Here is a 15,434-nt window from a genome sequence, read left to right as displayed (position 1 = left end):
TTTTCTTCTGTATGTCTTCTTTTTTTACATTTTCCCTGTAAATTAATTTAATTTAATTTTTTTTTTTTTTTTTTTTTTTTTACACGGGCCCCTCACTGTTGTGGCCTCTCCCATTGTGGAGCACAGCCTCCGGACGCGCAGGCTCAGTGGCCATGGCTCACGGGCCCAGCCGCCCCGTGGCATATGGGATCCTCCCGGACTGGGGCACGAACCCGTGTACCCTGCATCGGCAGGCGGACTCGCGCCACCAGGGAAGCTCTATTTAATTTAATTTAATTTTTATTTTTTTATTTTATTGGAGTATAGTTGATTTACAATGTTATGTTAGTTGCAGGTGTACAGCAAAGTGATTCAGTTATACATATACATGTATTCATTCTTTTTCAGATTCTTTTCTCATATAGGTTATCACAGATTATTGAGTAGAGTTCCCTGTGCTATACAGTAGGTCCTTGTTGCTTATCTGTCTTGTATATGGTAGTGTGTGTATGTTAATGCCAAGCTCCTGATATTTCCCTTGCCCCCATGTTTCCTCTTTGGTAACCATAAGTTTGTTTTTGATATCTGTAAGTTTGCTTCTGTTTTGTGAATAAGTTCACTTGTATCATTTTTAAAAATCAGATTCCAACATATGAGTGATATCATATGTTATTTGTCTTTCTTTGTCTGACTTAGATCACTTAGTATGGTAATCTCTAGGTTCATCCATGTTGTTGCAATGTATGTCTTCCTTGAAGAAATGTCTATTTAGGTCTTCTGCCCATTTATTATTTATCTATTTTTATTATTGTTTTTATTTTTGGCTGAGTTGGGCATTCGTTGCTGTGCGTGGGCTTTATCTAGTTGCAGTGAGCGGGGGCTACTCTTCATTGCGGTGTGTGGGCTTCTCATTGCAGTGGCTTCTCTTGTTGCAGAGCATGGGCTGTAGGCGCACGGGCTTCAGTAGTTGTGGCACACGGGCTTAGTTGCTCTGTGGCATGTGGGATCTTCCAGGACCAGGGCTTGAACCCGTGTCCCCTGCATTGGCAGGCTGATTCTTAACCACTGCGCCACCAGGGAAGCCCCTTCTGCCCATTTATTGATTGGGTTGTTTGGTTTTTTTCTGATATTGAGTTGATTGAGCTGTGTGTGTAATTTGGATATTAACCCCTTGTTAGTTGCATCCTTGGCAAATATTTTCTCTCAGTACATAGGTTGTCTTTTTGTTTAGTTGATGGTTTCCTTTGCAGTGCAAAAGCTTTTTAGTTTTATTAGGCTTCATTTGTTTATTTTTGCTTTGATTTCTTTTGCATTGGAACACTGATCTAAAAAAACTTTGCTACAATTTATGTCAAAGAATGTTTAGCTTATGTTCTATTTTAGGAGTTTTTTGGTGTCATGTCTTATACTTAGGTCTTAAAGCATTTTGAGTTTGTCTGTGTATATGGTGTGAGGAAATGTTCTAATTTTATTGATCTACACATAGCTGTCCAGCTTTCCCAATACCACTTGTTGAAGAGACTGTGTATATTCTTGCCTGCTTTATTGTAGATTAATTGACCCTAGGTTTGTGGGTTTATTTCTGGGCTCTCTATTCTGTTTCACTGATCTATGTTTTTGTGCCAGTACCATGCTGCTTTGATTATTGTAGCTTTGTAGTATAGTCAGAGGTCTGGAAGGGTTATACCTCCTGCTTTGCTCTTTTTCCCCAGGATTGCTTTGGCAAATCTGGGTCTTTTGTGGTTCCATGTAAATTTTAGGATTATTTCTTCCAGTTCTGTGAAAAATGTCATAAGTATTTTGATAGGGATTGCATTAAATCTGTAGATTGCTTGGGGTAGTATGGCTAAGACATGGAAACCATCCAAGTGCCCATCAACAGACGATTGGCTTAAGAAGCCAGTGGTTTTCAACTCAGCTGGGCCTTCTCTATGGCTTGATAGTGCTTTTGCTTTTCTTAGGTTAGCACTTCTCCTATTTTCTTGATGACTTTGCCAGACCTTTAACTCTCAAACCCTGTACCCCAGTTCAGACCACCAATCTCATATATGCTTGTATACATTCTTGATTCTGCTTTTCAGAAAAAACAGAAATGATCAAATGTAAATGCTCAATTTGTTGTCTCCTACTTGCACACCTATCTGCAGTAATTTTCATTTGTAGGTCATTTTTTTTTTCCTGCCTCATTAAGTGCTTCTGTAGTTCATTAGCCTTGCATAGGGTGCTGTGTCCTAACTTGTTTGGGATCTTAGTCCAACACTCCTCTCTGGTTACTTTTAGATGCTTTGTCTGATTTCTTCCATTCCGTTTGGAAATACATATCTTTAAGTATATACCTTTTCCCTTTAGGTAGATAGATACATACATACATACAAACAATTATATATATATGTTTTATATGTATATATCTTTTTCCTTTAACAAACAGCCTTTTGTAGCCTCACCTCTTCTTTACTTTTCTGGGGTGACCATAGATTTTGGTTGCCCAAGATAATCTCAGGTCTCTCTTGTGTGTTTAGGGCTGTCTTTTACTTTCAAAACTGCAGTTTTTTTAAAAAATTATTATTATAACCTCATTTAAAAAATTATTTATTTATTTGGCTGCAGTGGGTCTTAGTTGCAGCATGAGGGATCTTTAGTTGTGGTACGTGGGATCTTTAGTTGCGGTATGCAGGATCTAGTTCCCTGACCAGGGATCAAACCTAGGCCCCCTGCATTGGGAGTGTGGAGTCTTAACCACTGGATCACCAGGGAAGTCCCCAAACTCTGCAGTTTAGATGGTCATTTGTATGGTCACATTATTTCTCTCCCCCCCAACCTTTTTTTTTTTTTTTTTTTTTCGGTACGCAGGCCTCTCACTGTTGTGGCCTCTCCCGTTGTGGAGCACAGGCTCTGGACGTGCAGGCTCAGCGGCCATGGCTCATGGGCCCAGCCGCTCCGTGGCATGTGGGATCTTCCCGGACCAGGGCACGAACCCGTGTCCCCTGCATCGGCAGGCAGACCCTCAACCACTGCACCACCAGGGAAGCCCCATTTCTCTCCCCCTTTAAAGGGAAACCGTTGTGAATAGTATATATAATACTTACCATCTTACTTTCTCAGCTCTTTTCTCTTCATCAATTGCTACTGCTGTGTAACTACCCCCACCCCCACCACAACTCTCCACTGAAATGGTTCTTGCAAGAGTACGAAAGACCACCAAATTGCTAAATCCCATGGACGCTTGTAGTCTTTATAAAATTTTTGGCTTTTCTGCAGCCTTTGGCACTGCGCATTATTCCTTTTTCATCTTCGTCTTCCTTGCCTTTTGAAATAATATTTTACCATTAGTTTTCTCTTTTCTCTTTTGTGGTCTGTCTTTACTGATCTTCCGTGACTTCTCTACTGTCTGTTCTTAAAATATTGCTATGTCTTAAAATTCTAGTTTATTGATCCTTTGCTTTCTTTTACCTTTTCTTTTTTTAAATTTTATTTTATTGAAGTATAATTGATTTACAACGTTGCATTAGTTGTTTCTGGTGTACAGCGAAGTGATTCAGTGTCTACACACACACGCACTCACTTTTTCATATTCTTTTCCATTCTGGTTTATTACAGGATATTGAATGTAGTTCCCTGTGCTGTATATTTTGTTGTTTATCCATATCTTTTCTCTTTTTTTTTTTTTTTTTTTTTTCACTGGGGAACTTTGTGTATTTTTCAGCACCTATATATTGAAAACCTGTACAGCACGTGATTGCCTCATCCTATGCCTGTCAAAAGCCATACTGAATACAGAAGCAGAAACACGGACTCTAGTGTGATGTCTTGTCCTTGGTGTCTCCTTTGGGTTCCTGTCCCACTCTTGCTTTCCAACTGTCCAGGGACCAAGGCCGAGGCCACCAAGTGGAAGAAAGGTAGCAGCTCAGGGGGAGGAGGCCTGATTGGTCAGGAGGCTTCCCAGTCTGTACGCTGAGCCTCAGGCTCCTAGACGGAGTCCAGCACTGTGGCAGGATGTCTGGTTCAGGGCTGGACGAGCAAGGGCTCACAGCTGATCGACTGCCTCGCGATGGAGGCTATTTTTGAAATAGGCTTCGTCCTTAGGGAGGCCAAACAGTAGGAATTCCAGTGTACTTAGCAGTCATACTTGTTTTTCTTTAAACATTATTAGGTTGACTCTTTGGTTCCAGTAAGTTGACCACCACAGCCTCATCTCCCTGGAACCAGGTAACTCAACACAACAGACTGTGGGGATCCCAGACCCTCTGAGCGAGGAGCACAGTGCAGGGAGGATTTCTAACGGGAGCTCATTCCGATTCCTCACTTCCCAAGGTGAATCTGCGCAGCCCAGAGAGGCGCAAAGCTGCGAGCAGAAGCCGTGACAGTCTGAGGGCAGCGCCCAGGCCAAGAGGGAAACCCTGCTTCCTTCAGCCACTCTGGGCAGAAAGTCCCGGAAGTTTGTCCCTTAGCTGAAAAATATCTCTCTGACGTATTTTAGCGCGTCCTGGTCCTCCTCGAGGCCACTGCCGCAGGCCGAGTCAGAACCCGCAGGCCCCGGAGGAGGGTCGTCTTCCCCACAGTCCTCGTCCTCGCTGTCCTCACTTCTGCTCCCGCGGGGACTCGGGGACGACGGCGCTGAGCTGGCCAGGGACTGCTCTGGCTTATCAGCGCCTGCCAGAGGCAGCTGTTCCAACGGCTTTTCCTGTTTTCGGCCCTCAATCAGGATCCCCAGAGCAACGTCTACGATTTCAGCTTCATTCATGCAGTACACAGTCCTCGTGGCAGGAAGTCCTGCTGCAGCCACTGGCACCGTGGCTGTTCTCCTCTTGGGGGTCTTCACCTGCACCGTCCTCTTGTCAGCCACCTGGGCTGTCATCCATGCGGGAAGCACCCTTTTTTTATTCTCAGATTTTAAGTCTTCCATCTCCCTCTTCCTCTCATGACGAGGAACCAGGGCCCAAGCTTAATGACTTCAGGACAGCAAATCCCACTCTCTCATCACACCAGGAACTATAGGTCTGTTTGTCCTGAGTGGGAGTCCAGCTTTAATTCCGGCAACAGCGCCGCCCGCGTTCCCGGCGCTCCTCCAGCAGGGCTTCCTGCCTCCGGGCCTGCGCCCCCTTCTTGGCTTCCGGGGCGGGCCCGGGAGTCTGACTCTGGGCGATAGTAGGGAGTTCGGAGTACTGCGGGCCGGCCGGGCCCCGGCGCCGCGCGCACCGGCGCCGCCTCTTTTCTCTTTTTATGTGTTCTTCCTGAATAATTTCACTACCAACTATGTGTGAATAACTCCTGTATCTAGAACTCTAGTCTAAGCCTTTCTCCTGAACTCCAGAGCATTTTTTCATCAAAATATCAGAGGTCTTTCTGCAGCTGTCTCACAGGCCCCTTGAACTCAATCTATAAACACTCTTAGCCCAAACTTGCTTTCCCTCCTGTATTCTCTACCTCTCTCTTTTCATCAAATCTGAAACCTAAGAGTCAGGCATCCTCTTCCCTCATTCCCCATATCCAGTCCCCAAGTCCTTTCTCTGTCTCCTAAATAACATCTAGCTCTGTCCCTTTCTATCTTCAGTGCTATTTTTTGGTTCAGGTTAGAACATTATTCTTACCTCCAGGCTTCCTTCTCTAGTCATTTCTCTAAGTTTCTGTCAATGTGATTTTCTAAAAGGCACAAAATGATCTTGTTATCTGTTATTTCACACCGTATTTACTCATTGCCTGAGTGGGGAAGTCCTTACTTGTTTGTGTGAAATGGTTCTGAGTGTTGATCTGGCACCAGCCTGCCTTTGTAGCTTTTGTTGCTTCACTGCACACTCCAGAGCTAGGGTCACTAAGAATTACAGCGTATGATGTTTTCTTCTGGCAGGGAAGAGAATACTCTTCTTCCCAACTTGAAGCTGAGAGGCTTTAAGTACTTAATCGATAGTACAGAGTAATGGTTATGATTGTGGACTCCAAAGACACACTGCCTGGAATCTAAACCCAGCTTTGCTGTTTACCATGTATTTGGCTGTGTTATTTTGGGCAGGTTACCTAATCTCTCTATGCCTTAGTTTTCTCGCCCATAAAATAGGAGTAAAGTTGTGACGATGAATCAGTGTTGTGAAGGGTAAATGAATTAACATACGTAATGCCCTTAGAACGGTAGCTGGTATACAATAATGTATAACTGTTAGTTAGCTATTATTTATTATTCATTGTGTATCATTCATTATTGTTCTTCAGTGAGTCCATACCTGACCTCCCTATGCAGATCTCGTCTACATTATAAGTTTGCCTCAGTCGTAGAGTGTATCACAGTGATAAAATTATTTATATGTCTTCCTATTAGACTGTGAACGTTTTCACAGTCATGTTTTTCTTTTCATACTTAATGAATGCTTTTAAGTCAGTGAATGAATGCACAGAAATATTCCCAGTGCCTGGCATTGTGCTTTGAGCATGGTAAATGTTCAATATCTCTGTTTTAGTGAGATGTCTGTAATGTGAATACATGGTTTTGATGTCTATAATGTAAATAATGTAAATACACTATATATATACCATATATATAGTGTTTTCTCCCACAATCCTCTCCTTTTAAAAAATTGAGGTACAATTTACGTAAAAAGCACACTTTAAAAAAATTTTAATTAATTTATTTATTCATTTTTGGCTGTGTTGGGTCTTTGGTGCTGTGTGCAGGCTTCCTCTAGTTGCGGCGAGCAGGGACTACTCTTTGTTGTGGTGCTCAGGCTTCTCATTGTGGTGGCTTCTCTTGTTGCGGAGCATGGGCTCTAGGTGCGCAGGCTTCAGTAGTTGTGGCACATGGGCTCAGTAGTTGTGGCTCACGGGCTCTAGAGCACAGGCTCAATAGTTGTGGTGCACAGGCTTAGTTGCTCTGTGGCATGTGGGATCTTCCTGGGCCAGGGCTTGAACCTGTGTCCCTTGCATTGGCAGGCAGATTCTTAACCACTGCGCCACCAGAGAAGCCCCAAGAGCACACATTTTTAAGTGTATAATTTGATTAATTTTGAAAAATGTATACATTTGTTTAACTACAACCCCAGTAAATATATAGAACATTTCAGTCACTCCAGAAAGTTCCTTCATATACTTTTCTAGTCCATTCCCTTCACACCTTGCCCCTGCCCAAGCACTGCTTTGGTTTCTATCACCATAGATTAGTTTTACCTGGTCTAGAACTACATATAAATGGAATTACCAATATGTATGCTTTTGTGTCTGGATTTTTTTCAACATTCTTTCAGAATTCACCTATGTTATGACTAGTAGTTAGTTCATTCCTTGTTATTTCTGCATAGTATTTCAATGTAGAATGTATCATAGCTTGTTTATCCATTCTCCCATTGATGGTCATTTGGGTGTTCCCAGTTTTTTGCTATTAGGAATAAAGCTGCAAGAAACTTTTTTTTTTTTTTTTTTGCGATACGCGGACTTCTCACTGCTGTGGCCTCTCCCGTTGCAGAGCACAGGCTCTGGACGCACAGGCTCAGCGGCCATGGCCCACAGGCCCAGCCGCTCCATGGCATGTGGGATCCTCCCAGACTGGGGCACGAACCCGTGTCCCCTGCATCGGCAGGCGGACTCTCAACCACTGCGCCACCAGGGAAGCCCTGCAAGAAACTTTTTTTATGAAAGTCTTTGAACATATATTTTCATTTCTACTGGATAAGTATCTATGAAAAGAATTGCTGGGTCATAGCTGCCAAATAATTTTCTAAAATGGTGGTACCCTTTTATACTCCTACCAATGATGTATAAGATTCCACATGCTTCATATTCTTACCAACAACTAATGTTATTAGTCTTTTGTGGAAGGGTTTTAATTTGCATTTATCTGATGATTAATACTGTTAGCATCTTCTCCATGTGCTTTGTTCCTTCACCATTCATATATCTCCTTATGTGAAATGCCCAAGCCTTTCACCCATTTTAAAATTGGACGAATGGCTTGTCTTATTGCTTTGTAGGAGTTCGTTGTATAGGCTTTTTACAAGTCCTTCGTCATTTATATACATTGCAAATATTTTCTTCCAGTTTATGACTTGCCTTTAAAAAAATTTTTGCCTTTTGATGTGCAAGTTTTAAATTTTAATGAAGTCCAATTTATCAATTTTTCTTTTATGCTTGATAACTTTTGTGTCTTTTTAAAGAACTCTTTGTACTCCATGATTGTATAGATACTCTATGTTTCTTTCTAGAAGCTTTATAATTTAAGCTTTTACATATAATCTTATTTTGAGTTAACAATACTTTACAAATGCTTAGATAAGTTCAGGAGCAAAGCATTCAACTTTTTTATTATTGTTGAGATAAATTTCACATACTGTAAAATTCACCTATGTATAGTATACAGTTCAGTGGTCTTCTAGTATAGTCACAGAGTTATGCAGCCATAACTGCTTTCTAATTCCAGAACATTTCATCATCCCACATGCTTATGAAGTAAGTCAGACAGAGAAGGACAAATATTGTATGATATCACTTATATGTGTAAATAAAACATACTAGTGAATATAACAAAAAGAAACAGACTCACAGGTACAGAGAACAAACTAGTGGTTACCAGTGGGGAAAGGGGAGAATTTCCAAGAAATCTTATGTTTCCTAGTCAACATATTTTCTTTTGCCACAAAGACTGCTCTCTTTTTTACTCTCTACTGTCCCCACATTTTACAACCTATCCTTTATTTTCCTTCACCTACTTTACAAAGAATATAGGACTCTTAGACATGAGTCCCGTCATCCTTACCTTCATATCTATAAATCCTTCTGTATCCATGTCCATCTTTGCTTCCTTTTTATCCTAGCAAAGGGGTTATCATTTCTTCTGAGGTTAATCCTTTCATCTGTACTCTGTATCCTATCCTCATCTGCTTCCTTAGACGCCTTACTTTGTCAGTCACAATCTCCCTTCCACTTCACATTCTTTGTCATCAATATGTAAAGATGTTCAGATGTGTCCTTTTTAATAACATAATAGCTGTCACTCTACTTCATGATTCCTTTTCTTTTTCTCTTTCCTTGACATTTGTCTTGAACTCACTATTTACTCTCATTTAGTCCTCAGTTCTCTGCAGTTTGACCCCAGGACTCTATCCTTAGAACTGTCCTTGCCATGGTCACCAATGACTTCTTTGTTTCTAAAGCTAGTGGATGCTTTTTTGTAACAACTGTGGTATTTCTTCTTCCTCTCTAAAGTGCTCCTCTTTCTTGGTTTCTTTGAGACACAGCTTCCTGATTTTAATTCCATATCAGTCTGTCCTTTTATAGTTTCCTTTGCATAACAGCAAAGCACAGTTTAGTAAAAGCTGTTCACGGGGATGCAAATCATTGTGGTCTAAGGATGAATCTCTGGTTTAGCTTGAATGTCTAGGATAAGTCTTTCATCAATTCATAGACATTTGCTAAGGGTTAAATATAGGAAAACTAAAATTGTATTTGCTGTCAAGATTTGGGATGAAAAAAAGAAAAAAAAGATTTGAGATGAAGATGTGTTATGTTGCCAGTTATGGATTTTTTAACATGCATCAGTAGGGTTAGGGTTAAGGTTCTCTTAAGGAAATGAAGGAACGCAATCAAAAGCTGTGACTGATGAATTGTGAGGAATTGACCATTCAGCCTAACAACAGACAGCTCCTGGAACGACAGTTCTCTTCTTTCTTGGCAACTGTCCTACATGTTGTAGTGCCTTCAGTTCACCAGATTAGTATCTCCATCATACAATTCATTGTTTTCTCTCTTTCCCTCTCCTCCTTATCTCACTCACTCCATTAGTCTTTTTAATTGTGAAATATAGTGTACACAAAACAAATGCAGTGGACTTTCTTTTTTTTCCTTTGGGTACTGTATCTGTGTAAACATTATCAAGTCAAAAAATAGAACATGATCAGTGCCCCAGTCCTCCTGGTATAACCCCCACCACGCTCACCTAACTCCCAGATATAGCCACTCTCCAAACTTTTGAAGCCATCATTTCCTTTGTTTTGCTTATAGTTTTAAAAACTAAATATTCATCCCTTGATAAAACTTTACCTGATTTAAATCTTCCTGTAAATGGCAAAATGCAGTAACTGAGTTTATGGGTGTCATTGTCTAATTTCTTTTGTTCACAGTCCATTTATGATTTTGCCTGTAGCTGAAGTTCATTCATTATGTTCATTGTGTGGTGTTTCACAGTGTGAATACTTACCCATTTGGTTGGTAAGTATATGAATAGTGTCCAGTTTTCAGCTATTATGAACAGTGCTGCTATGAACATTCTTGTATAATGGCATACTTTTCTGGAATGGAATTGCTGGGTCAACTTCATTTTTACTAGATTTGTCTAATTAGTGTACATATTTAAAAAACTATTCTCTAAAGAGATTATGCCATTTTCACTCACACCAACTATATATGAGGATTTCTGCCCCATTTTGTTGTTCATCACTTTTTTACTTGTTTTTGTTTTATAAGGAATTAGCTACTGTTATTTAAACTGAAAACTGTTTCTGTTTTTTCATTTTGATATTAAAGTAACAAAAGTATTAAAAAATCTGGGTTAGCCTTATGCCATCTGAGTCCATGCCAGGAAATTAATATGTATTTTCATTATATTAAATGTACTGACATATTTTTATTGTTAGCTATTTTTAGATTCATGTGGGATGACTATATTTTATATACACTGAGTGATACTTGCCACAGATTTTATTCTTTTTAATCTAAAATGTCATAGCTGTGTAAATTTTCAGCCCTAAGCTAAATGGTGGAACTAAATGGTGGTATTTTATATAAACTTCTTCTGTGTTATCTTGAGCAGTAGTACAACTTTGGGTTTCATTATATAGGTTTTATTTCTAGGAGTTTATGTGGAATATTTATTAAAGTAATTCTAATGAATCTTTATTTTTCTTTAAAGTTGGCCTTTGCCAGAGTTTGATCCAAGCCAAATTCGACTAATTGTATATCAAGACTGTGAAAGACGAGGGAGAAATGTCTTGTTTGACTCCAGTGTTAAGAGAAAAAATGAGGACATATCAGTATCGGTGAGCATCATTATTGATTTGGTTCAAATTTAATGTCAAATATTCTAATTCAAGAAGGAATGAGTAAGATTTCAGTTATGGTACTTTTATTTGTTAGTATAAAACATTTTTACCATGTTATTAAAATTTAGAACACTGATTTTGAGAATTTTTAAAGGAAAAAACATTTGTCTTATTTGCATTGGTCTAGTACCAGAGAAAATTTTAGTTTGACATGTATTTACTTATATACTTGTATTATGAGATATGGCTAGAGCTACAGGGATTGTTAAAGTGTATCTGGTACAAATCTCTCACCTTATGATTGTGGAAATTGTGACCTAGAGAGGTGAAAGTATTTGTCTGAAGGTACAAAGCAAGTTAAATCTGTAGCCCTTAGTTCATCATATTTTCCCATACTATACAGCAGTAGCAAGAACATCTATTCTGTTGACTTTGAACATCATATTTTGAAATATTTAATGACTAGTTTAGCAGTAACAAATGCCATTCACTTGGTCATCCAAGAAAACCCAAGTGATTGCTATTGTTTTGCTGCTGCTACTTCTATTAAACTTTCAGATGTAAAGACTCTCCATCACCTGGATCTATAATCTGGAAATGGAAGCCTGGAATTGTGTTTTCTCTCCTACCCTAAACTGACAATTTTCACTAACATTTCAGTAAACAACTAGAATTGACTTTTAATAGACAAAAAGTTATTTTTTAATAGGGAAGCTATTTATTTTTCGAGACTTGGGAGTTTGTATTTGAGATTTTGTGTTCTTAGAAAAATTTGATACATTGGACGTGGTCTGTTTTACTTATAATAGCATCCTCATCATCTACTTAGGTGGCATATAATAAATACTTGCCTAATTTTTGAGTTATTTTGATTGTCAGGTTTTATGATGTTCTTCTGACTAGTAACACATTTCTTGATTTTCTGGAGATTGTGCTTTGTTTAGATTTCTTAGCCATTCTCTGGACACTTTTTTCAATCTGACAAGAAGAAAAACATTGCAAAATTTTCTTAAAGTATTGTTTGGTTGTGCAAATGACTAAGTATTTACAGAGTACTAGGCTCTTGGAGATTTAGCAGTCTCTACCCTCTTGGTGCCTGCAATTAGACATTCTTAGGGAGGTGAACATTGAACAAACAAACAAACAAATAAATAATTCGAAATTGTGATTGGGTACTGTGAAAGAAACATACAGAATTCTTATGAGATTCCACAGGAAGGAACCCATTTTTTTGTTTTGTTTTGCTTTGTGGTATGTGGGCCTCTCACTGTTGTGGCCTCTCCCGTTGTGGAGCACAGGCTCCGGACGCGCAGGCTCAGCGGCCGTGGCTCACAGGCCTAGCCGCTCTGCGGCATGTGGGATCTTCCTGGACCGGGGCACGAACCCATGTACCCCGCATCGGCAGGTGGACTCTCAACCACTGCGCCAGCAGGGAAGCCCAGGAACCCATTTTTTTATTAGTTTGGTTGTAGGGGTATTAGGAAGGTCTGACTGAGGTAGTGACATTCAACCTGAGATCTCAAGAAATTGAAAGCATGGTATAGGGGATGAGTATTCCTTTAAGCAGGACCAGCAAATGCAGTCTACAGGGTGACTTAGGAGCTTAGTGAATTGAAGGATTTAAAAGAAGGCCAGTTTGGCTGGAGTGATAGTAAAGTAGTCTGTAAAGTAGCTAGAGATGAAATTGGAGAGAGATGGAACAGGAGCCAGAATATTCAGGGCCTCATAGGTCTCTGGGTTAGAAGTGTAGATTATATTCTAAATGTAGTGGGAAGCCATTGAAGGGGTCTGGTTTATGTTTCAAAAAATCACTTGGGTAGAGAGTCCAGAAATAAACTCACACATATGTGGTCCATTAATTTACAACAAAGGAGCCAAGGAATATGCAGTGGGATAGGACAGTCTCTTCAATAAATGATGTTGGAAAAACTGGACAGCCACATGCAAAAGAATGAAACTAGACTGCTCTTTAACACCATACACAAAAACTAACTCAAAATGGATTAAAGACTTGAACATAAGACTTGTAACCATAAAACTCCTAGAATAAAACATAGGCAGTAAACTACTTGACACTGGTCTTTGCAATGATTTTCTTGGATGTGAGACCAGAAGCAAAGGCAACAAAATAAAAAACTAACAAGTGAGACTACATCAAACTGAAACAGTTCTGCACAGCAAGGAAAACCATCAACAAAATGAAAAGGTAGCCTACCAAGTTGAGAAAATATTTGTAAATCATATATTGGGTAAGGGGTTAATATCTGAAATATATGAAGAACTCGTACAACTCAATAGCAAAAAACAAACAATCTAATTGAAAAGTGGGCAGAAGATCTGAATGGACAGTTTCCAAAGAAGACATAGAGTTGGCCAACAGGTACATGAAGAGGTGCTCAGCATCACTAATCATCAGGGAAATGCAAATCAGAACTGCAATTGTGTATCACCTTACAGTTGTTAGAATGGCTATTACCAAAAAGACAAGAAATGACGCATGTTGGTAAGGGTGTGGAGAAAAGAGAACCCTTGTGCACTGTCTGTGGGAATGTAATTGATGTAGCCACAATGGAGAACAGTATGGAGAATCCTCAAAAAATTGAAGATAGAATTGCCATATGATCCAGCAGCTCCACTACTGGGTCCAAAGAAAATAAAAACACTAACTTGAAAAGATCTATGCACTCCAGTGTTCACTGCAGCATTATTTATAATAGCCAAGACATGGATGCAACCTAAGTGCCCATTGATGAATGAATGGATAAAGAAAAAAATACATATAATTCAGCCATAAAAAAGAAGGAAACCTTCCTGTATTTGACAACATGGATAGACCTTGAGGACATTATGCTAAGTGAAACGAGTCAGACACAGAAAGACAAATACTGTATGATCTCACTTATACGTGGAATCTAAAAAAAACTGAACTCGTAGATACAGAGAACAGATAGGTGGTTGCCAGAGGCAGGTGTGGGGAGTGGGGAAAATGGGTGAAGAAGGTAAAAAATATAGGTTTCCAGTTATAAAATAAATAAGTTATGGGAATGTAATGTACATATGGTCACTATAATTAATAATACTGTATTGTATATTTGAAAGTTGCTAAAAGAGTAGATCTTAAAAGATCTCATAACAAGGAAAAATTTTTTTTGTAACTATGCATAGTGATGGATGTTAAGTAGACATTATGGAGATCATTTCATAATATATATTACAAATACTGCATCATTATGTCATATATCTGAAATGGATATAATGCTGTTGTCACTTATATGTCAATTTTTAAAAAATAGTGAAAAAATCACCTTGTTACTTAGAGAATGGTTGGATTTGGGGGGATGAAGGAGAAGGAAGCATTTGGTGAATTCACCATTTTGGTTTGAATAGCTGAGTGGTGAGATGCCTAAGAGTCATAGAATCGTAGATAGTCAAGCAGACAGTTGAAATCTAAGGCTAGCTGCAAATGTGATAAGCATTTTTTTTTGTATTTAGACTGCTAATAGCTCAGCAGAACTTGGCTAAGACTGACAGGTTGACAATCAATACTCTCTTGGTGATTTCTTTAGCAAATATTTATTGAAGTTTTTTTGTGTGCTTGATGATGTTCCATTGAATTGCAGCATATAACTTCTCCTTTACTATTTCTCTTGATGTTATTCATTGTGTTTCTTTAGCATTCTTCCCTTTTGTCTTAAACAGCCTTGTGAGTCTCGTGTCATGCTGTTTCTTGAACGCTTTCTGCCCACCTTTTCTGAAATGATGCTTCATTAGTCTCATTAGTCTTCTATCTGATATCTCCTTATTCCCTCTGTTAGCTTTTTTCTTTGCCTGCAAATCTTCACAAAGCCTCTTTGCCCAACACCAACAAAATAATTATCCTTTTACTTTCTCCTTTATTTATATGCCCTTCTGTCTTTTTCTGTCTCTGTCTTTTTTTGTCCTTCTCAGTGTTTGTTGGTGTATCTTAGTCTCTCTGCCTCACTCTCTCTCCGGCTCTCCTCAGTGTCTCAGCTCAATCTCTCCTTTGTATCTCTTAGTCTCTTCTCTGTGTCTCTTAGTCTCTCAGTAGTAATCTGTCTACCAGCTCTAAGCTCATACCATCCACTCATTGCTCAGTCTTCTGAAATTTTCTTGTCAGCCTGCTTCTACTTTTTCAGACTTTCCTCTAGACTCATCAGTGACTAGAAATCAAACAGCCTTGAATATTTCCAGTCTCAGTTGTTTTATATATCCTCATATTATGTGCTATCTCCCTAGATGAAGATTTATCTTCTTTCAAGGTTTATTGTATCACAACTTTATGAATCCTTTCTGATTTTTCTGCTACATAAGAATTCTCATAGTCCTTTGTTTATAGTCTTTCATAGACCTTCTATATCATAGCTGTATTTCTCATAGTCCTTTGTTTATAGTCTTTCACAGACTTCTATATCAGAGCTG

General features: G+C 39.2%; 2 protein-coding genes across 4 annotated transcripts in view; one reads left to right on the top strand and one right to left on the bottom strand.

The window, feature by feature from the left end:
• Positions 1 to 15,434, top strand: part of FNIP1 (folliculin interacting protein 1) — a 129,886-nt gene that overhangs the window by 43,760 nt on the left and 70,692 nt on the right. For all 3 annotated transcript variants that reach the window (XM_081232443.1, XM_081232444.1, XM_081232442.1), the window contains exon 2: positions 10,865 to 10,991. In XM_081232443.1, coding sequence (XP_081088569.1) covers positions 10,865 to 10,991 — 127 coding nt within the window. The remainder of the gene's footprint in view (positions 1 to 10,864; positions 10,992 to 15,434) is intronic.
• On the bottom strand, positions 3,661 to 5,171 carry LOC308616237 (cell cycle regulator of non-homologous end joining-like). The gene has a single exon (XM_081232445.1). The coding sequence runs from the start codon at positions 4,880 to 4,882 to the stop codon at positions 4,424 to 4,426; it is 459 nt and encodes a 152-aa protein (XP_081088571.1). The 5' UTR covers positions 4,883 to 5,171; the 3' UTR covers positions 3,661 to 4,423.

This window comes from Mesoplodon bidens (assembly GCF_964165515.1).
Source record: "Mesoplodon bidens genome assembly, chromosome: 4".
Taxonomy (NCBI): domain Eukaryota; kingdom Metazoa; phylum Chordata; class Mammalia; order Artiodactyla; family Ziphiidae; genus Mesoplodon; species Mesoplodon bidens.
The sequence above is the reverse complement of the archived record's forward strand: the minus strand, read 5'-3'. Positions and strand labels throughout refer to the sequence as shown.